The sequence below is a fragment of the Neovison vison genome, chromosome 5, assembly GCF_020171115.1.
Source record: "Neovison vison isolate M4711 chromosome 5, ASM_NN_V1, whole genome shotgun sequence".
Classification (NCBI taxonomy): domain Eukaryota; kingdom Metazoa; phylum Chordata; class Mammalia; order Carnivora; family Mustelidae; genus Neogale; species Neogale vison.
In genome coordinates, this window is record NC_058095.1 from 163592688 (window position 1) to 163615235 (window position 22548).

Genomic DNA, 22548 nt, shown 5'->3' on the forward strand with positions numbered 1-22548 from the left:
ATTTTAAATCAATAATTACTGTATTGAATTTTTATGTTAATCTTCTATTGCCTCGTGTCAGAAATGTAATATAGTTCATTTATAGAAATTAGATGAGTTATGGGGCCCTGGGGGCCTTGGTGGGTTAAGCATCTGACTCTTGGTTTTGGCTTAGGTCACGATCTCCAGCTCCTAAGGTGATCCCCAGGTCAGGCTCCACACTTGGCAAGGAGCCTGCTTGAGATTCTCTCTCTCCCTCTGCCCTGCCCCTGCTTGCACACGTACACACATTCTCTCTCTCTCTCTCAAATAAATAAATGAAAATCTTTTAAAAAAGGAATTTGATGAGTTATGAAGCATGCCTGAGAAATAGGAAAAGTATTGTCTTATTAATAACAAGTTTGGCGAGGGTCCGTTTGTTCTGGACACGCAGAATGTCAGGCTGACAGCAGCCTCAAGGGGCAGCTGGCCATCTAAGGATCCACCTTACTCGCCTGGTCACATCTGACCATCTTAACAACTTAATTTCAGGAGTTGCTTGTTTTGTGTTCATTTTGGAGAGAAGACAAGGGAAGTGTAGAAAGATCCCATGGGTCTCCAGAGGAAGATGGAATGTCTTTCCTGGAAAGCTCAGAAAGATTCAGCAAGGTCATGTGGTGGAGCTCTAGGACATGCATCCCCACTGTAGAGGTCATCCCCTGGGGCCACCTCACTTACCTTCATTTACAAAGCTGAGGACAAGTCGTCATTGTCTTTCTTTTCAGCTTGACCTCTGTCTGCTGTAATTCACCTACACGTGTGGTTCTACCCTGTGAGATATTGGATGGCAGACTTGCCTCCCACTGATATGAGGCTCCAGCATCTAAATATATTGGGGTTAAATTCATATGGCGTCCCAGCGTCTAGAACACCACAGGGCATGTGATGTAGCTCGAGTGTACTAACTATTTTGGATGAACAAATCAAAGGGAAGAGTTAGATGATGCCATACCCGCATCAAAGGGCCAGGCATTCCCTCACCATCTTTGTATCTGAGGATCCTCTCTGCCCATTGGATTGTTTACTACATTCTCCGAAACAGTAAACTTGGGTTTTCTCTCTCTGGTTTCTTTTAGCGGAGAAAGAGGATCCGGGAAGTCTGAAGCCAGCAAACAAATAATGAGACACCTCACCTGCAGATCAGGCTCCCGCAGGCCCATGTTGGACTCCAAATTTAAACATGTAAGTTTCTTGTTTGGGTTGGAGAGTACGTTGAGCCAAAAAATCTGCAGTTTCCCAATAAATGGGAACATCATGTTAAGACCATAATTTGGCCATAAATTGGCCCAAGTTTGCAGAAAGAAAGGAAAAAGGAAGATTGCTGCAAATTAATGCTGCTCAAGCAAGGGTCATTTTCTTGTTCGTGTTTTCAAATATGTGAACATACTCTTCTTATATTTGCTCAGAACAGTTGGATTGAAACATGTCATAGACTTAGAGCTTGTTGTTGCTGGCCTGGAAAGGGCCACTTTGGTGTGCTTCTACCTCTGAGGGGTGTGGCCCGATAAGCACCTTTTGGGAGGGGGAAATCACGGACAGCTGATAATAAAGTGTCAGCGTATATAAAAGAATTGATAATGGGAAATGTTAATGACACGAATGGGCAGGTAATACACCTTCACCCCCAATATTGATTTTTTAGACATACAATGTTGTGTTAGTCTTAGGCGTGCAACACAGTGATTGGCTGTGTGTGTGGATTGCAAAATGATCCCCACAGTAAGTTTAATTAGCATACAGCACTATACATCATTAAATTCTTGTGTGTGTGTGTGTGTGTGTGTGTGTGTGTGTGTGTACGTGTGCGCGCGCGCGTGCGTGTTGAGAACTTTCAAGTTTTGCTAGCTCAGCAGCTTTCAAATGTCAGGAGCCCTGCTGCTCGCCACGGTCGTCACGTGTGCGCGAAATCTGCAGGACTTTCCTGTCTTGTGACGGGGACTTTGTGCCTTTTGACTCCCATCAGCCCATTTAGAACTGATTTTAAGTTATATTCAGTAACGCCTGCTTTTATATGAAGACCTCTCGTCGGCCTCCTTCATCCAGTAAAGTATTAGCAAGATTCAAGGAGGAACCAGAAAGGCCTCCGAGCAGCTCTGGTAAAGGTCAGAGAAACTCAGAGATTTTACCCAAGGGCACACCTGCATGTGCTTGGCTCTTGTTCTCACGCAGTTCTGGTCAGTTCTGTTAGCAGTGGACTGGCGGGGGGGTGGGGCGCGGGGGCTGCTCGAAGGTTCCTGCAATGTGCGAGCGCGGGAGTGGGAGCCCCTAGGGGGTGCCAGCACAGGGACGATCAATAACCGATCAGGAAAATGACCAGAACTCAAAAGTGTGCTGCTCTGGGAGTCTCCACCTGCAGGGAAACCTCCAATTTCATCGTTTTCTAGGAAATAACTCTAGTATAACCTGTGATGATTATTCTCTTACATGTCCCCCACTACTTGGGGGGCTGTGGGGTGCTACAGTCTGCCCTCCCGTGTGCTCAGTGGTCCCAGGACTTGGTCCCTTCTGTGTGTTGACACCCTGTCCTGATCAGCTTCTTACCGTGTAGACACCTGCCCAACAGGCTTCCTGGACATCGCCTAGTGTGCCCCTAAGACATGACCAGAGTGGAATGCACAGTCTCCCACATTTCTCCTGCATTTGTCCAGCAACCCAAGAGGCTGCTGTGTGCATTTCCCTTGAATTCAGAGATGTCTGCCGCACAGTATGGGCTCAGTTTCTATGTAGCATATAGCATATGAATGAGAGCAGGAGGAAGACACCTGTAAATATTTCTGGCACACCTGCGGTACCGTTAATTATTCAGAGTTACATTAATCAATTTCCCTTAATAATATCAAATGAATTTAATGTGGATACACCATTTGTAGGTCACCAGGACCCTGTAAATGTCGCTGTGTGCGTGTGAGGTTACACACCACCGGCCGTATTGCACCGGCCCCTCTTTCTCGGTGTGCGTGTCACTGGGAGGCTGGGCAGGTGCACGCCTTGCCCCCTTAGAATCTCTCCTACATAAAGCTTGCTGCACACACATCTGCAGAAAGACACCTGCATTTCATTCACCAACTTGATACTTGAAAGTGTCTGATGACATTGGAGTAGAAACAGTTGCTGTTAGCTCAGATTTTTCCCTTAAATGGTGCTTCCTGAACGTTCAGATGTTGAGGATCTAGAAACCCATGACCCTGAGAGAATTGTGCTATTTGTGTTTGGTTTTCTGTCCCTGCCCTTTGGACCGCAGCTGCAAGCCAGAGTTATTTCTGCCACGGTGATGTTCACAAGGGATGCTTCCGGACATTTTAGTGTGTGATTCCTCATTTAGGAATGAGAGGGACTTCTATTTAATCGACAGATCAATGTATTGTCCTCATATTTTCTACTTTTGAAAAAGAAGTCCTTAAAAATTTTAATCTGCTCTTCTAGATTCCCAAACTTACGCCTGATTCTGGAAATTCTTCTCTTTGTGAAGAATGTTCCATAAATCAGTTCTGCAGCATATCTCGGGTGACATATGTGATCATTAATGACTAATTCATAACCATTTATTAAGTTCAAACTATATACTGAGAATCCACATGATTCTACCACCACACAGCTTAAAATAATTTAACATTTTCCATCGAGTTGGGTGGAATAGCATAAATTATGTTTGTTCAGATATTGTCAGCTACTGACTACTGACACATAAGAATCAGGGAATTTATAGAACAACATGGCTATAAAATAGACTCAGGTTAACTAGTAGAATGATGGGATCTGTTGGCCTAATCATACTGGCAAGGAACCATAGGCTCCAATGTAAATTATAGACTAAAGCAATCATTTATTAACATCATCCTTTGTGAAAGAGCAGGCTAGGTAATTTCTAAGCCGCATTCTAGATGGCTTTATGTAAATTGGCTTTGCAGTTCAGCTTAAGTGAGCACAGACTAAGTGGCATTTCTTTAGACAGCTATAACTCTTCCAAATCAGTTAGCACCTGGGAATCAATACTATGATATCCATGCAAATTTCAAGTACAACTATTTCCAATTCATGTGTTTGTTTTATTCATAAATCATACAATAAGTGATTTTCTGGTCTTGTGAAATAATATTGTCCAGGGTTGACTATGGCTTCAATTCACGTCAGTTATGCTTTTTCTTTTCTTTTCTTTTTTTTTATCTGTTTTTCTCTCATTTACAATCCACATGAGTATCATTTGGTGTACAAAGTGTTCCTGAAAATTACCCAGTCTATCCTGTGGCAACGTCCAAGTGTATGTGTGGGAATTAAATCCGAATGTTGGCTAAACTCCTGAATTGCCTGGAGATCTTTGTAACATCATAGAGGTTTAGTGAAATGCTGCACATTCTGGAGATGCACCTGTACTTCCTGCACGAAAGAAAAGTCTAATTAAGGAGATGAGTGTGTAAGAGCATCCTTGGTGGTGAAGTTTAGTGCCCAGGGACGGGGGAAGCTTTGTCAGGTGACCCCCAAAAGGAGAGAAGTGGTGAGCTGACCAGGAAAGCTGTTCAGCCAGACCCGATGGTGCACCATCGCTGAGACTCCACGCCAGCAGCCACGGTGTGCGATGCTTCCCCATGGGGCCACGTGCGTGATAGACACGCACAGGACATTTCCACTGGGGATGCTGGCTGTCTAGCCCACGCAGTTTTGTCCTGGGTCTTAGGATACTGCAAGAGAAAAGCAGTCATTGGAGGTTATTCTGATCAGCAGTTTCTGAAGAAGAGAGAAGGGTGTCGTGGTGTGGCCATCAGCAGACAGTCATGCACATTGAGGAGTATAGAGAATTTTCCTTGTGGTTCCCTCCAATGACTTAATTAAAGATTATTACCTGGAGGTGGGGAGCACGAGAACAAAGTAGAGGGGTTTGGGGTAAAGTTGGCCATTGCTAATCCATGCTGAACCATAAGCAGCACTCTCCACGAGGGCAGGGGGGAAGAGCCTGATGTGGGTGGGGTCTGGACAGTCAGAGGGAGCCAGGCTCAGCCCCAGATATGATCTGTGGTACTTTCATGCAGGCCACACACGTGTTATCAAGAGACACTCAGCTGTCATGTCGCTGAATCTTGATCTTGTACTTCTTGTCTTGCCCTAAAAGTCTACAGAGGTTTGCATTCGGCCCTTGCGTGGGCTTCCAAGTTGAGTGCGTTTGAACTCCATCGCCCCGGAGACGGCTTTTGCTCCTCTGTAGTTTCCAAACAACTAAGATCAGTGAAGAAGGCTGTTGTTTTCAATCCCCAAATTTGAATTTCAAGGTGGAGAAGCTGGGGACTTTCCGTGGCGATAAGTTTATTGGGACATAAAAACCAGGTGTTGCGGGAAGAGACAACTGCCTGGGACTTTTCACTCATTCGGCGCAGATGACTTTCAGCTTTCAGGACCATTCAGATCCATTTAAATTGCTTAACTAAACATTTATTGAGTAACTGCTTTTACAGAGTGGAGTGATAGGCTCTGCTTGGTTAAGGCACGGTTTTTTATTGAGGACAAGCCACAGATTTTTGCTCTTAGAAAATACCGTACGTTAACCACCACCAAAATAGGAGTACATAGCTTTTAGAGGCACAGCTATGAAAATTTTAGAGGAAAAAAATCATACAGTTGCAAATAGAAAAAAAACTTACTAATAAAATTTGAATACTTAAGAAATATTTACTTACCTCCCTTTGCTACATTTTTGTTTAAAGTTTTGCTCTTGTACAACATTCTCATTATTTTCTTTCGAAGTTAAGGTGGTCAAGGACCAACACCAGTTTTGCATCTTCTTCCTCTCCCCACCCCACCCTGCCCCGTATTTCTCTTAACACATTTGTTTAGCGCCACCTATTGGTTGAGCAGATAATTAAAGGTGAAAAACGTTACTTAGGTGTAACCCGGACCTGAAGCTTGAATTCTTCAACCCTGGAACAGAGCCCAGTGGAAGACTTCCCTATGAGCTCTTGCATTTTGCTCAATGGGTTTAGCTTCCTACAGCTGGAAGCCCTCTATGTCCTTATTGTGGTTCTAGCAGTCACCGCCCGTGACACAGTAAGGAAACACACCCTATTTTGCAGAGAGATGGCCGGGGTTCAAACCCCAGCTCCACTATTAACAAGCTCTGAACCTTGAGGGACTTACATAATCTCTCAATTTCCTTTTCTACAGAATGGAGACACTAGAAAGAAAAGAAATATGTAATTAAGAAATATGTACTTAATATAACAAAAGAAATAAAACAAATATATGTATAAATGTACTTAGCCATATGTCTACATGTGTGTAGAGTATACATAATTTAATATGCAACTTCATTTATATTATGTATTTATATATATATATATATATGAAAACTTTAGAGTAATGCTTGACACAAAATACATTTTGCTACTATTCTTATCAAAAATACAATGAATCCTTGTTATTTGTTGGATGCTTACCATGGGCCGTGCACCAGGCTGAGAGCTTCCCGCAGCTGACACTGAGGAAGGAGCTATTCCTGTGTTAACCTAAAAGAGAAGGTGGTTCGGGGACTCATGAACCTGGCTTAGTGTCAGGTTTGTTACTAGCACATTTGTTAATTTGTTACTAGCATAGCTGGAATGTGGGGGCAGCTGCTTCTCCCTCCACAGCACACGTTTTGACCCTATATACTCTAAATATAGGGTATACATTACCCTATATTTCCTGTTTGGGCATGTTATTCATTATCTTTTATGTCTCTTTTCTATAATAACAAGCCAGCTTATTTTCAGATACAGCATCAAAATAGCTAGAAGCCAGAATATTTTAAAAAATCCATCCTAATCCTTTTTATGAATTTTTAAATGATTACTAAATGTAATATACATGTTGAAAGTGTGATTTACTTACACTGTTAATTCCACAATATACTTATGTAATTTTGAAGTATTGGAAAAGAAGCAAAAATCAAGACCTTTAAAAATACTATTTCAAATTATTTTTCAGTATATGTTTCTGCTATCACTATTATCACTTCACTGTTATGACCTTTAAAAGTAGGTTATTACAAAGAGATCTAAATTCTGGGATTTCTGTAAAAATCCAACATGTTTCCTCCAAAATTTCAAAAGTTCAAAAACCAGTCTTTTGGTATACTTTGCAAATACCACAAGCTTTAGGACTTGGGATTGTGCTTAGAATCGAAATACTATTTTGTCATCGTTCAAGATACAAAATACCTCCAGGTGAACCAAATGCTTTCATAGATCAGTATCCAGAAGGTTAAAAAGAAGCAGCAAATTCCTTTTTTCTTTTAACTTAGAATAAAATTCTCAAAATCTACTCTCACCGGAAATTAAAAAGAACCCATTGTATCAATAAGGTGATGGTTAGTGTCCTCTCCCTTGTGGCGGATGCAGGAACTGCATTTCACTGCGGTGACTTGAAAAAGACCGAAAAATACCTTTGAACCTTCCAGGTTTTCATACTTTCCCGAGAGTTGCTTGGTCATTATCATCATCATCACAGACAGGATCGACTGTGATAAGAAATGGTGTTTTCTCTATAGTCAGCGTTTAAGGAAACATGTCAGGAAAGAATTTCAGATGCCAGGGTTGATATGAAGATCTTCGTTAACGACATTTTAAAGCCCTAGTTCCCCACCTCTGGAAGAGAACAGTGGTGACGAGACACAGCAAGTAAAACAGCCTCATCTGGAACTCTCATTCCTGCTTCTGTGGGAGAGAACATCGGGGTTGAGAGTGTGTGTGTCTGTCCCCCGTTCAAAAGAAGGTTAGAAGCAAATGTTTAAGTTCATTTGTTTGTTTCAAAAGAAATTCTCACTGTTGCCTCTATGAAATCCAATTCCTTCCCTCCAAAACCACGAAAGCATTTCTTCTGTCCTATTAAGTTTAAAAGCGTCAATAACATGTGTTGAGTTGTTTATGTTTGTGTAAAGAGATAGCAAAGCCAAGTGAAGCCCTCTGTGTGTCATTATCTTACAGTGTTTGAGGCAGAGGCTGCTCGTAGTTTGCCTTTGAAGAAAGAGCGACCGTACAAATTCAATATGGAATCATACAAGCAACAGAGACCCTCCTGCCTAAGGGGATAGTTCTGTATCTTGGCTATTATTCCCTGGTTTTGTTTTTAAAACTGAGGAGCTCAGTGAATGTTTCCATCTTGCTACAGGTCATGTGCATCTTGGAGGCCTTTGGACATGCCAAGACAACGCTTAATGACCTGTCCAGTTGCTTCATCAAGTATTTCGAACTACAGTTCTGCGAGAGGAAGAAACACTTAACTGGAGGTAAGTGTAAAATGAACAAAGGCAGAGCTCAAGAGCTACCAGGAGAGGGCAGAAGAACCCCAAACACGGAGCTAACGGGGACCATGGGCCTGCGCTCCTGTGTGTGTGTGTGTGTGTGTGTGTGTGTGACAGAGAGAGAGAGAGAGAGAGAGAGACAGAGAGATCGCATGTGCTCACCCCTGAGATGCCAGGTCAGGGCTTCTAAAATTATTGTGAATTGAAAAATACTCAGAAATGTGGGGTGAAACTTTTCAAGATGATTATTGTATAAACTATATGATATGGAACCAAACCAAACATAGCTGTAATGAATCCTAGTTATTGAACGAAGAAATGACTCACATACTCAGTTAAATGAGAACTTGAGTACCTAGTGCCTTCATGCAACAGACATTGCAATCTATTTTAAATAGAGCTGAATCTATGTTTTTAAAATGATTGAATTAAAAAAATAAAATAAAATAAAAATGATTGAATTAGAACAAATCAAAGCAACACATAAGCACCCAACTAAAGCCAAACAGAACTTTTTTGTTGTTGTTTAAGTAGTTAATGTGCACTTTATGAAAAGCCCTTATTTAAAATTCAACTAATTTAAGGGTTCCTGGGCGGCTCAGTTGGTTGAGCCTCTGACTCTTGATTCTGGCTCAGGTCTCGATCTCAAGAATCATGAGCTCAAGCCCCGCTTCAGGCTCTGCTCTCTGGGGAGTTTGCTGGAGATACCTCCCCCCCCCCCCCCCCCGCTCATGCTCTCTCCCTCCCTTTCTCCCTTTCTCTCTCTAAACTAAGGAAATAAGTCTTTAATTTTTTTTAAAATTAAAACTCAGATAATTTAGAATTCACTCAGGATTTTACATCTTTCTAATCAAAGCAGATTATCCACACAAATGAATCGTCAGGACAGCATTGTAGGTGGGTGCCTCCTGCGCTGGGACGGATCGAGTGTTGTAGAAACTGTAGTAACAGCTGTCAGCACACAAACAACCGCTCAGTGCAGTGACTGTAGAAAGAGATCAATCTTAGTTGGGGTTTTCGAGTGCTCTTCCGGAAACAGAAGTTAGCTCTGACCGTGATTTAGAAACAAAAATCCTGTATTTTGCAGTAAGTGTTTGTCAAAATCCACTATTACGAGGTGAAACTGGGTAAGAAAACGCAGGAAAGGAGTCAGAGGAGACAACTGTCGACCTTGGGGAAGCAGCTTGAATTCTGCAACAGGAGAGTCGTGTTTTCAAGATCGCGACTGCAGGCGGGCGCGGGGACTCGCGCTGTCAGGGAGACCCAGAGCGCAGCGGTCTTGAGCCTCCGACTCTGGTTTCCGGGTCTCGGTTTTCTAACCTGCCCTGGGAATGACACACACACACACACACACACACACACACACACGCACAACCTCCCCCCCCCCCACCCCCGCCGCCACCGCCAGAGCGCCACAGCCTGACCTCTCCAGCTCCAGCAGACCTCTCCAGCTTCCCTTTGCGCTTTTGGGGAGCTGCGTTCCGAGCCTCAAGGCCAGAGGAGCCCCAAGGCCGCCGCTCCCGTGCGTGACCCCAAGACGAGCGCTCGTCGCACTCTGAGGAGCTTGTTGGAGATGCAGCCCTGCGGAGTGGGACTCTCTTCCCCAGGACTCCCGGGGCTGCAGGGGCACCGGCCGGCACACGCAGATCCCGCCCTCATGCTTTGCACACACGGCTCAGGGAAGAACCCTGTCCAGACTCCGCTCGTGTGACTTCGTGCACTGGGGATTCCATGTTCCCTTTTCCAAGATGAAGACACGATCACGGGCTTCTGCAGGCCTTGCCCGTTACTGACTTTGTGGACTTTCCTCCCGGACAGAATTTAGCATGTTGGTCTCGAAAGTCACAGTTGGCAAATCGGCGGAAAAGCTGGAGCATACGGTGGCGAGCCGCTCCTCCTGCTCCCGGCGCGTCGCAGCCGGCGGGGCCGCCCACGGGGTTCTCGGGCTCGTCCTCTCTGGGTTAGCGCGCTTGATTCCCTTCCTAGCGCCCAGGCTTGCTGGTTTGGCGTCCTCCTGCTACATTCTTTTAAAAATATGGCAGTGATTTTGTGGTTGTTCTGCGCAAACCCCCCCCCCCCCAAAAAAAAAAAAAACCTGAAGAGCAAAACCCATATTACCAAGCTGGCCAGTGCTGGTTGAGACTCCCTTGCTGGGAGCAGGGAAGGCTGAAGGGTCCCAGGGGGCTCTGCTTTCCCTGGGGAAGGGGACCGCTGAGCGTGTGTGCAGAGAAAGTGCACGGAGTGGGGGCCTGCTCTGGATGCACCTGCAAGGACACGGAATGCAGGACACGGAAAAGCAGAGTGTCGAGGGACACATGGCACGTGCCTCCACCTATTCGCGACCGTGTGGAAAGGGCTTGAGAACAAAGATCTATACGTGAGCTCTGCCCAGATGTCCCAGAGAGAAACTGTCCTCCCTGATCTTGAGGCCTTCCCAGCGACTTCCTGGGGAGCCCCCCCACCCTCTCCCCAGGCCCCGGCCACCCCAGTACGGCCAAGATGCAGACCCCTCCTGCACAGTAACAGCCTCCACAGGACTTCTGCGGCATAGTTCTGGAGAAGCGGGGAAGGCCCCAAGTTCCCCAGGTCTGCCCAGGAAGCTCCTGGTAATGGTGACCAGAGTTCCTATGCCCAGCAGAGGGACTGGATGGCACGGATTGTCCCCTAGAAGAAAGACCCCACATGGAAATTCTGTAGAGTGTAGGAGCATGTGAGACCCACTCTGACAAAACGCTATAAGCTCGCTGGCTTGGAGCAGAAGTCTGGATCAGCAGGACGGCGCTGTCCTGGATGTCCCTACGGGACCATCCTTGCTGGCTTCTTGCAGCCTCCAATGGGTGCTGCCAAGTTTGGGGCTCATTGGCTGGTAGCTGTAATGCTCAGGTCTCAGCCTCACTTGTCACGGGGTCTGTCCCCATGTCTCCCTCCTGACAGACACCGGTCACATCGGACCTGTCCGGCTCCAGCGTGACTACTTCTTTTCTTAAAAAGCCCATTTTGTGTTTCACCGGCCACTTACACACTCATTCTGTTGTGTGAAGGATTGGCTCGTGCATTGGACGGGGTCCTGCCCTTAAAGGTTTGCCAGATAGTCAGGGAGCTGGACCTCGCCTGTCTGCGTCCACTTGTCTGTCTGCATCTCTTCATCACCAAAGGGCAGATGACGGTCTTGCACAAGGTCGGGCAGAGTCAACGTTCGGTGTCAAGTGAGGAAGTGAGTAAAGGGCCAGTTGAGCCTGTGGGAGTCACTCTAGCAGAGGGTAAGAAATAGGCAGGACTATAGAGGAGCCTCAGATTCTGCACAGAGCCCAGACTCCGGAAGTCCTGGGTCCAAGGCCCAACCCATGCACCCATGACCTTGATCAAACCACGTGGGCTAAGGTCGATTTGTAAAATGGAAAGGGGAAACCACAGAGAGCAGGCAGACCGGGTGAATGAGTGAAGTAGGATTTGGGGGGGGGGGGCTATGCCGATCTAGAAGCTCTTGCCCCACGGCGTGGCCTCATCCTACCGTGAGTACATCTGCTGCTTCCCTGCTCCGTCACGGTCGCGTCCCTGGGCCCTCAGGTTGGCACTTAGGCATGTCATTTGTGGGACACAAATGTGGGACGCCACAGAGAATAAGGGGGATCTGTTGCATTATCTTGACCTCTCAAACTAATTTTCAGTTTGGAACTTCTTCGTTACCCCCCAAAAAGAGGCACCGGACAATAGAGGAGGCTCAGGCCGGTGGATACCTTTGATAATCTCAGCTGATCTCCAGGCTCTTTTTGTGAAGGAAAAACAAAAGAGATAATCATTTAAACTACTTTTACACACAATTTTTCAGAAGAGCTGAGTTATCCAAATGGGTCCCCTGGAAGAGGCTTCTGAATTTTAAGTGTTCCCTAAAATAGTAAACCAAACTTGAGTAAGATTTTTACACCTCAAACTAGGTCAAGTGAATGTAGGTTACAGGTTGATTTTCTACTTTGTGGTGCTCTAGAGTTTCCCTTAAATTATCCACTTTTCTAAAATAGTGGCGATGGGTGTCTTGGACAGAGTATTCTCTTACTAATTTTAAGGTTGAGAGAGGCATGTTCCCTTTATAGACACTGTTGCTCCTACGGTTATAACTTAATGCCAGCTCCCTAATCAGGGATGTAGCCATGAATTATGATAGAAAATATTAGGCTCAGTTTTATGAAATAACGGCTATAGAGAAGTGGGGACTGTTTATTTTGAAGAAAATTTAATTAATAAAGAACATTCTCGTCTGGCTTTCAGCCCAACACTTCCCCATCTGATTACTATTTAACAATGTCATCGTTCTGAGTTCCCCAGTGTCCGTGCCAGCACCCTCAGGACGGACCGATGTCTAGAACCTCTTACCATAACCCCATAGGTGAGTTTGTAGTGTGCAAGAAGTAGGAAACCTCTGCCAACAGTGATGTGCTGCATTCAGCGGTACCTGTCGCTCGGGACTCTGAGGTGACTTGCAGATTTGAATCCCTAATGACTTATACTTTTCATCGAAGAGTATAGAGGGGTTTTCAGGGCTTAGGTGCACTTATGAAATTAGTGGTGGGGATCAAGATCATATCTGGTCTTTTTAAGGTCCTTTAATGTATTAAGGCTACGAGTATGTGCAATGTTTTGAGGTAAGATAGAGCAGTACCCTTTCAGTCTTTTCCCCAGGGGACCATTTTGTTGTTTCTAAATATTCAGATCTATGTGGTAGAGACCTCTGCAGTGTTTGGAACCCCAGGTCCCCCATCACAAAGCATCCTTCCGCAAGGACACTTGGCGCAGCACAGAGGGGCTCCCAGACTGGATCTCTGCGTGGGCGTTGGGCGAACGTCCCTTACCCTCTTCTCCCAACAAGAAAAATTGACACCAGACCATGCTTTCGCATATTCCTTTCAGCCTTGTTTCACTTAATTGGGGAGAAACTACTTTTGAAGTCTTACCGTGGAGGTTGCGAAGGGCTTGCTGTAGCGCCCCTCACCGCGGGGAGGGCGGGCAGAGCTGTGACGAAGGTGTTTGTGAACCCCTAGTGCGTACGCCGCCCCTCACCCCTGTGCTCAGCTCAGCGAGCAGGCTGGGCAGGTGCCCTTTGCAGGTGGTGCGGTGAGGTGCAGACCACCTGTGGCAACGAGACATTCAAAGCCAGAACGTTCCCCCGATCCAGGATAAACCCAGCTCCCCACTGGATACTTTGTTAGGGCATAATGTTGTCTCCTTTTCTGAGACGTTGATGGAAGGTTCCTTACAGCTTGACTGTGGGATTGTACGCTCATAACAATAACAAAATGAGCTGTGGTTTGGGAAGTTATCGGGCTGTCTGATATGAGGACTATGAGCTAAAACTTCAAACCTTGGAAGCTGCTGTCCTGAAGTCTTTGCAGACTGAGGCGACTTTTTTTTTTTTTAATTCTTTAATATTTATTATACGGGCAAGAAGTCAAATTATTTTCCTATTATGATTTCTTCGGAAATAAGCTTTTATGTATTTCTAATGCTTTTCTTCTGCAGGGTCCGTATAAATATGTTCTTTAAAATGTACTGTTTGGTTTCACGTTGACGTATTTTAGTTCCCCGTAACGTTGACTTCTTCTCATTTTGCCGATAGTCCCAACTGTCTTCCCCGACAGTCGTTGGTCACTTATATCCCTGCAAAACCGACATGACTGTTTGCACATTGGCTTAAGTCCGGGCCCTCCCAGGGCTCAGCAGCCTGTGGGCTCAGGTGGTCACTGGAAGACAAGTCGGATATGCCGGCCCCTTCCTGCCTCACCCCATTTCTTTTCTTTTCTCTCTTTTTTAGAAGGTTCAGTTAGCCAGCTTGGAGTGCATCATAAGTTTTGTTGTAACTGAGTGTAACACCCAGTGCTCAACCCAACACGTGTCCTCCTTAATACCATCACCCAGTCACCCTCTCCTCCCACCCCCTCCCTTCTGTGACCCTGTTTTGTTCCCAGAGTCCAGAGTCTCTCATGGTTTGTCTCCCTTTGTGATTTCTTCCCATTCAGTCTTCCCTCCCTTCCCTGTGGTCCTCCATACTATGCCTTATGTTCCACGTATGAGAGAAACCAGATGATAATTGTCTTTCTCTTCTTAACATGCTTCGCTCAGCATAATCCCCTCCAGGGCCATCCACGTCAATGCAAATGCTGGATATTCCTTCCTTCTGATGGCTGAGCATCCTCCATTGTGCAGATGGACCACATCTCCTTTATCCATTCATCTGTTGAAGGGCATCTCGGCTCCTTCCACAGTTTGGCGATTGTGGACATTGTGAATATTCACCCCATTTCTGACATCCCCCTTGGGATTCCTGGCTGTGTCTCTGGACCCGTCGCTACTGCCCAGTTGTCCTGCATTGGAGCCCTTGGCCGGCTTACCAGTGAGAATGTCCTCTGGTCCAGTGAACTGAGGAGAAGCCCTTCTTCTCCGGCTCCTGTGGCCTTGAAGGCCCCCCTGAGGTCCTGTGTTCCCATGTTTTATGAATTTAGCCTTGTTTGGAATACCCTTCCCTCCAAGAGATAAACCGAACCCATTTTGTGGTGTTCAGACTAATTCTTTTTCCTAAGTCATTGCCTCATTTACCTTCATGAATGTTAATTAAGATAGCATGCTTTGTAGCTCTGTGGAAATGGAAATCAGCTACTGCTGTCAGGCTATGATTATGCCTCAACTATTCCCCCTCTCAATCCACAGAGCCCCTCGCCGCCCTCATCAATATGTCAAGCCCAGGACCAGTTCCCTGTTCTTTCACACTGCAGCCCTCACAGCCCCCTGTGCCTGCGTCCTCCCCGACCTGCCCTGTCCCCCCACCCCACCTGGTCCACGTTCTCCAGCCTCACCAGACTTTTTAAGTTCCTTGCTTACATGAGGCCAAGGCTTGGTTTTCGCTCTCCACTGCCTGGAGGAGGCTTACCTCTTCTCCTGGAATGTGCAGGCAGCTCTCACTGTCCTGGGTTCAGTGCAGGTCACTTCTTCAGAGAAACCTCTCTTTCTTCCCCAAACTCATTCGAAGGTGACCCTGGATCCCCAGATCTGTCTCCTTACTTATTTCTTCTATAGCACTTGTCAAAAATCTGGAAGTGTCCTCTTCATGATTTGTTGGGTCGGTTGCTGTGTCTCCTATTGGGGTATGAGCCCGTTGGTGGTGCGGATCTGGTCTGCCCGGTGCAGAGTAGAACGAGGCCTTGCTAAGTATTTGTAGGATCAGTAAGGCTAAGGAATGCATGTGAAGCGTTAGTACGATGAGGTCACCATTCTTCACGTCAGGGAGGAAATTGTGTAAAGCCATCAGGGACTCACTCATGTCCACAAAGAACACAAATTACTGAGAGTATAAATAGATCAGGAAAGCTATCAATATTGAACTCTGGGCTTTTTTTTTTTTTTTTTTAATTAGAGCCAATTCCTCTTCGTAATAAGACTGTGTATGGCAAGAATAGAACCATATTATGCATCCTCAGTGCCACTCTGTTCTGTGGGGATTGGTAAAGTGGCCGTGTGTAGAAGGTCTGCGGAGGGAGGCAGGCGCAGAGCCCACATGTGGGAAGGGAGGGTGCTGGGCTTCTGACTCACCTGTGCCTGGGGACGCCACATCTGTTTAAGCGGAAACTGAAATTTACTAACAACCAGAAACGCCTCCCAATGCATATGCCAGGGCTATGTTATCTACTTAGGAAACTTAAGCTTAGAGTTACAGCACATGGGATGGCAAATCCATTAGGGCTTTCGCTTGTGGGTATTTCTGGATAATCATCTTCATCCCCATTATTAGCATCATCTGTTATCCTCAGTCTTGTACTCTCGATCAGATTTTTTTTTAGAAGTTCCACAGTGCTTTAATTCATCTCGTCTCCTTGGAGGAGCAGCATCTTTTAGTGGCGATAAGCCAGTTGGGTTTCAACATGAAAAGGCTGACAACAGAATTTAAAGGAGGCCAACATCCGAGCGCCCCCGGCTCAGGGCCTGGTACGTGCAAGTGCCTTGAATGGTGGTCCCTTCCTCTTGGAGGCCAGAGGAAGCCTGGGGCCTTTCTGTCTCTCCATCCCCACATTACTGTGGGGACATCAAAGTTCAGGGAAGGTGGAGATTGGCAATGTCAGATTCAGGACCCGGAGTCACCCTTGGGATCCTCCTTGAGGCACCTTCCCTCATACGACCCCTTGTGTTAGTCTGGGATAATGAATTCAAACGAAATACGTAAGAGTGAAAAAGAGAATATTTGGATATATTAATTAAGCAACGGTGTGCTTTTGGGTAACTTCTAATTGAAGACATGATTGGGGCTCTGGGAAGAGATCCCAACTAGTCATGATTTCTAAGTAGAAGAGTGGGGCAGTGACAGTGAGTGCTGGAAATTTCTGGAAGGCAAAGGGAAGGGCCATGAAGGTAGGTATTTGTCTTTCTTGAAGGAGAGGAGATTTATTTCTTCCATTTTCTTTTATAATTGAAGAAAAATTAATATGTCTGTAAAATACTTTTACTGCATATTATGACCTGTATAATCTGCGAACATGTATGTCTTTACAGTGCCAGAACTTTCTGAGCAGCACACTCATATGTAGATTTCCAGAAAGACAGAGGATCACAGAGCTATTTCTAGTCAGGAATATTCCTGAAATAAGACATCGTTTAAAGCATACAGGAGGTCTTGAGAAGTCAAAAAAAAAAAAAACAATAAAAACATTTAGCCATTTCCTTCTGTGTGGACATTTACATGAATGAGTCAAACCTCAACTCCATACCTATCATTTTCCTTCCTTTATTTCACTGTAATTTCAGACACAGCAGAAAAGCTGGCATTTTCTCCATTTGGAAGAATATTAGAGTCTCACAGAAATTTGAATTTTTGGTTGTTTTGTGTTTTCTTCTAGCTAAAAGCTCCTTTAAGTTTTTTCTTTCTTTTTTTTTTTTTTTTTTTTTTCAAAATCCTACTGATCAGAATCCTGCTAACCCACAGCAATTTTATTCACTGCGGGAGATGAGCTGCTTGGGATGATTACTAATTACACTGTTTTTGAATTTAGATTAAAGGTATTGAAGTCACTCTATGATGTGGAATTTGATTAGTTTTGAATGCAGTTCTAAAGGAAGCTTGGACTTTGGCTGGGACAAATGGGCGTGGGATCAGCCTTTTCTCCTAATACAGAGCGTGATGGTCAGAAGACAACTGTTCAGCTCTCCATTCCCTCTCAGTACTTGCGTGGCTGATGGCTGAAAATGCCTAGGAACAACCTTTGCAGTTTATTTCCAATGGGATTTTAGAAAACATTCTCTTGAACAGGGTTTATGTTATTAATGCTATGGAAAATGTTTTCAGCAAATAATTTGCTTAAGAAAGAAAAAAAAGAGAGGAAAGAAAGTGTAGTAATTAAGACCTCTCCTTGAAATTCTCACCTGATTTCATACTCAAGGAGGGATAGGAAAGAAACCTATAATACCCCCTTCTAATTTTAGCATCACCTTTGGGCAACTAATTAAAGGAATTATTTTGAAAGAGACTTTGTTTATGCACTTACAACAACTTTTCTAAAAGATTTTTAGTAAGACGATTTTTCTTAATAGTATTAATTTTGAGGTTTTGGGTTTTTTGGGTTCTTTTGGCACTGATAATCATTATGACGGGCTGAACGGACCACTTAATGAATTTTTTTTTAAGATTTTATTTATTTATTTGACAGAGAGAGATCACAAGTAGGCAGAGAGGCAGGCAGAGAGAGAGAGAGGGAAGCAGGCTCCCTGCTGAGCAGAGAGCCCGATGCGGGACTCGATCCCAGGACCCTGAGATCATGACCTGAGCCGAAGGCAGCGGCTTAACCCACTGAGCCACCCAGGCGCCCGCACTTAATGAATTTTACCAGAGGGAATCACATATTAGTGGTTCCATTTTTTCCAGTAGATTTGCTATATGAAACCAACACTGGGAGACTTCACATGTTTGCTTTTGGAGGCAGGACTCTAGAATAATTATTGGCAGACTCATTACACAAGGTGACGTTTCTAGTTCAAATGTAGGGTATAATTTTGTCCATTTGGCTTCCAAGGAACTGCCACCTTTTGATCAAAAATTATTTATTTATTGACCATGGATCCTTACTTCAGAGTAATTCACAGTTGCATTTGAAATTGGAATGCTTAATCATTTACTGTTTTACAAGTAAAAAAATACTCCAGAAAAACTAGAATTTTCAGCCTGTCAAACATTTAACTGTAAGTGTTGATTGACAGTAATTTCTGTCTTGCTAGTCCTATCTCGGAAGCAAATCAGGCTTGTGATTCCCACCCTTTATCCTCTTGTCATTGTTCAGCTTCTATGAAATAAGAGGTCAACAACATGTTCTCATGATGGGTTATTTTTATTTTTTTTGTATTTTTGTAATGTTAAGAGATGAAAACCTCAAATAATGAATTTAGGTGTTCTGCTACAGTATATGTGAGTTCACAAAAATCACAAGATGGCTAGACACTGTTCACCCTGGGCATGTGCCACTTTACAAACATGTCACCAGGCACCTCGGGGACTCAGTTGGTTAAGTGACGGCCTTCAGATCAGGTCATGATTCTGGAGTCCCAGGATTGAGTCCTTTATTGGGCTCCCTGCTTAGCAGAGAGTCTGCTTCTCCTTCTAACCCTCTCCCCCTTCTCATGCTCTCCTTTTCTCTCATTATCTCTCTCTTAAATAAATAAATAAAATCTTTAAAAAACTAAATAAATACATCATCTGTCTTATTCCTTAGTTGAGATACAAATCTTATTATCAAAGCATCTGTTTCATTATCTACCATCAGGCTAGAAGCCATAACTTGGATCCTTTATATGATTTCAATATAGGTCTTAAAATTTTCCTAATATACCTTCTATATATTAAATTGCATCTGCATAGATTCAAGTCATGTTTGCCTTTTCTGCAGTGGGTTGCTTCCAGTGTTTGCAACAGTGAGAAACTATTGTCTGTGTTTGTGGTTTTTCTATAATGTGGCCCTATACACTTCTGATCTGGTCAATAGTAATACTTGCTGGGGTCTACAGCAGAATATTTTGTAATTATACACACACACACACACACACACATATATATATATATATTCCATAGCTGTATGACTTGTGCTTTCAAATTACACGAAATGAAGAAAATTCTAAAACTTTTTTGGGTGTCTTTGTTGTTATACCCAAGGACATGTTCTGTGTCAGATTATGTTTGCACACAAAAGTTCTATGTTGGGTCAAGAACAAGGTAAGACTGTTCCTCTCACCACTTGTTTTCAGCGTTGTACTAGAAGTCCTAGCTTATGCAGTAAGACAGGAAAAGAATACGTATATATACAGATTAGAAAGAAAGAAATAAAACTGTCTTTGTTCACAGATGACATGATTATCTCTGTAGAAATTTGGAAAGAATCACAACAACAAAAATGTCCTAGAACTAGTAAGCCAGCAATTCAGGATACATGATTAATATGCAGAAGTCAATTGCTTTCCTATATATCAGCAATGAATGACTAGAATTTGACATTAAAAATGTATTATTTCCACCACCACCAAAAAATGAACTATTTAGGTACAAATCTAACAAAATATTTATAAGATCTTTATAAGGAAAACTATAAAACTCTGCTTAAAAAAATCAAAGAAGATCTAAACAGAGGGAGAAATATTCAAAGTTCATGGATAAGAAGGCTTCATATCGTTAAGATATCCATTTTTCCTTCATTTGATCTATGAGTTCAACACTATCCTAATAGAAATTCCAGCAGATTACTTTGTGGATATTAACATAACGTTTATATGGAGAGTTAAATATCCAGAATAGGCAACACAACTTCAATTGAAAGAGGAGAACAAAGTTGAAGAGGTGGAGCTACCCAGCTTCCAGACTTACTCTAAAATTGTCGGGATCAGGACAGTGCGGAGCTGGTGAAGGAACAGACGTTGGAACAACGGGAAAGAACAGAGAGACCAGAAACAGACCCACATAATGTAGTTAACTGGTCTTTAACAAAGGAACAAAGATAATTCAGTGGAGAAATGATCATTTCAATAGTTTATGCAAGAAAAGCACAACATTCACATGCAAAAAAAAAAAAAAAAGACGACTCGAAATGGATCATAAATCTAACTGTAAAACTTCTTAAAAGATAATATAAGATAAATTTTTGTTAGGGGACCTTGTGTTTGGCAATCACTTTTCAATATAACACTAAAACACAACCCATGAAAGGAATACTTGGTAAGCTGCACTTCATTAAAGTTAAAAACAACTGTTCAGTGCAGGACACTGGGAAGAGAATGAAATGATGAAGCACAGGTAAGGAGAAAATATTGGCAAAAACACAACGGATAAAAGACTGTTAGCCAAAAGTTGCGATAAGCTCTTAGTACTCAGCAACAGGAAAACAAACAGCCCGCTTTAAAAAAAAAAATGGTCAAAATGTCTAGACACCTCACCAAAGAGAATACACAAACAGAACATAAATAAGCATGTGAAAAGATGGTCCCCATTATAGGCGATCTAGGAAATGCGAGTTAGGACAAAAAGGAAATACCACTGCAAAAATATTAGAATGTTTGAAATTCAGAACACGTACGATACTAATTACTGGCCAGAGGACGTGCAGCAACAGGAACCCTGGTTAATTGCTGGTGGGGATGCAAAATGGTGCGGCCACTTTGGAAGACGGTTTGGTGGTATTTACAAAGCTAAACATAGTCTTCCCATACGATCCAGGAATCCCATGCCTCGGTGTTTACCCAACTGAGTGGGAAACTTATGTCCGCACATCATGTGGACACAAATGTTTATAGCAGCTTTATTCATAATAGCCGAAACTGTAAGCAACCAGGATGTCCTTTAATAGGTGAGTAGATAAATGAGCCGTCGTGTGTGCCTATGATGGGCTACAGGAAGTAAACGATCAAGCCGTGAAAAGACACAGAAGACCTTGAATACATATTCTTGAGTGAAAGGAGCAGAAATGATGGCAACCTGCACGGTTCACATGCTGCATGATTCTAAACGCACAACGTGCTGGGAAAGGTAAATCGACGGAGACCTGGAAGAACAGTGGGTGTCCGGAGTTCAGGAAGCAGGAAGGGAGAGTAGTGGAGCCTGGGATTTCTAGGGCAACGAAATAAGTCTGTGTTGGACACGTGGTATTACGGATTTCTTAAAACCCATGGAGTGTGCAACGCAAAGAGGGAACACCAACATATTTTTACAGACACTGGTTAATAATGAAGTAGTAGTGTTGGGTCCTCAGTTTTCACAAATTTACTGCCCTCATGCAAGATGTCACTAAAGGGGAAACTGTGCATCGGTGAGGAGAGACCGGATACGTTGGAGCTCTCAGGATTCTCTGCTAAATTTTTCTGCAAACCTAAAAAGTGCTCTAAAACATAAAGCCTAAAGATATTTTTCAAAAGTCCCGTGTTTGAAAATGGCTGTTTTATTATCTCTTGCAATTAATTAGTTTGTGTAAATGTATGGAAATGGAACTAGTAATGCCGTTTAACGGGGTCACTTTTTGTTTCTGCTTTAACCAGCCAGAATTTATACATATATGCTCGAGAAATCCAGACTGGTTTCACAACCACTTGGCCAGAGCAATTTCCTCATTTTCTACTTGTTGATGGATGGACTATCGGCTGAGGAAAAATACGGCCTTCACCTGAGTAATTTACGTGCCCACCGGTAAGTGACTGCGTGTTTTCTATGTAGTAATTCTGTCTTCAGGTTGTGAGGGCATTTTAGCAGTCTTAACTTTTCTTCTTATTTTTTGGAGGAGAAGTGGTGAGTCAGAGGAATAATTGGGCACGGTTAGGTTACAACCTTCAGTGAAACAAGATTGTAACAGTGTATTACTGAATGCTGGGGCTTGAGCATGTGTCTGTGTATGTGTATGAAGCTGTGTTTCTGTTTTCCTAGTTGTCAAATCAGATTTAAATGATTAGTGCATTACAGACTTCTATATTCCTTCGGGTATTTTGGATAGAACATGAGTTATGCATTCCTAACCTTTGGCAGTCTTGAAATAATGGGAAGTATTATTCGGCCATCGTTATTCATTAGTAACCGATGAAATTGCATGAAGGATGAAGACACACCACACGCACAAACTGGAGAGCTCCTTTCCTGCTCCGGAGGCAGAAAGCATTGGCTCGGATGCAGGTGTCTTGGTCATCGGATGGGATGGGGGCAGAGGAAGTCATGAAGGGGGCGAGCTGTGGAATGCCCTTGCGTCCTGTGCGTTTCTGCCGCCTGCCCT

At 43.8% G+C, this 22548-nt stretch overlaps 1 protein-coding gene across 1 annotated transcript in view; it reads left to right on the top strand.

Annotated features, from left to right (window-relative positions):
• MYO16 (myosin XVI) overlaps positions 1 to 22548 on the top strand; it is a 432663-nt gene that overhangs the window by 155274 nt on the left and 254841 nt on the right. The window contains exons 13-15 of the mRNA XM_044250091.1: positions 1095 to 1200; positions 8152 to 8269; positions 21827 to 21974. Coding sequence (XP_044106026.1) covers positions 1095 to 1200; positions 8152 to 8269; positions 21827 to 21974 — 372 coding nt within the window. The remainder of the gene's footprint in view (positions 1 to 1094; positions 1201 to 8151; positions 8270 to 21826; positions 21975 to 22548) is intronic.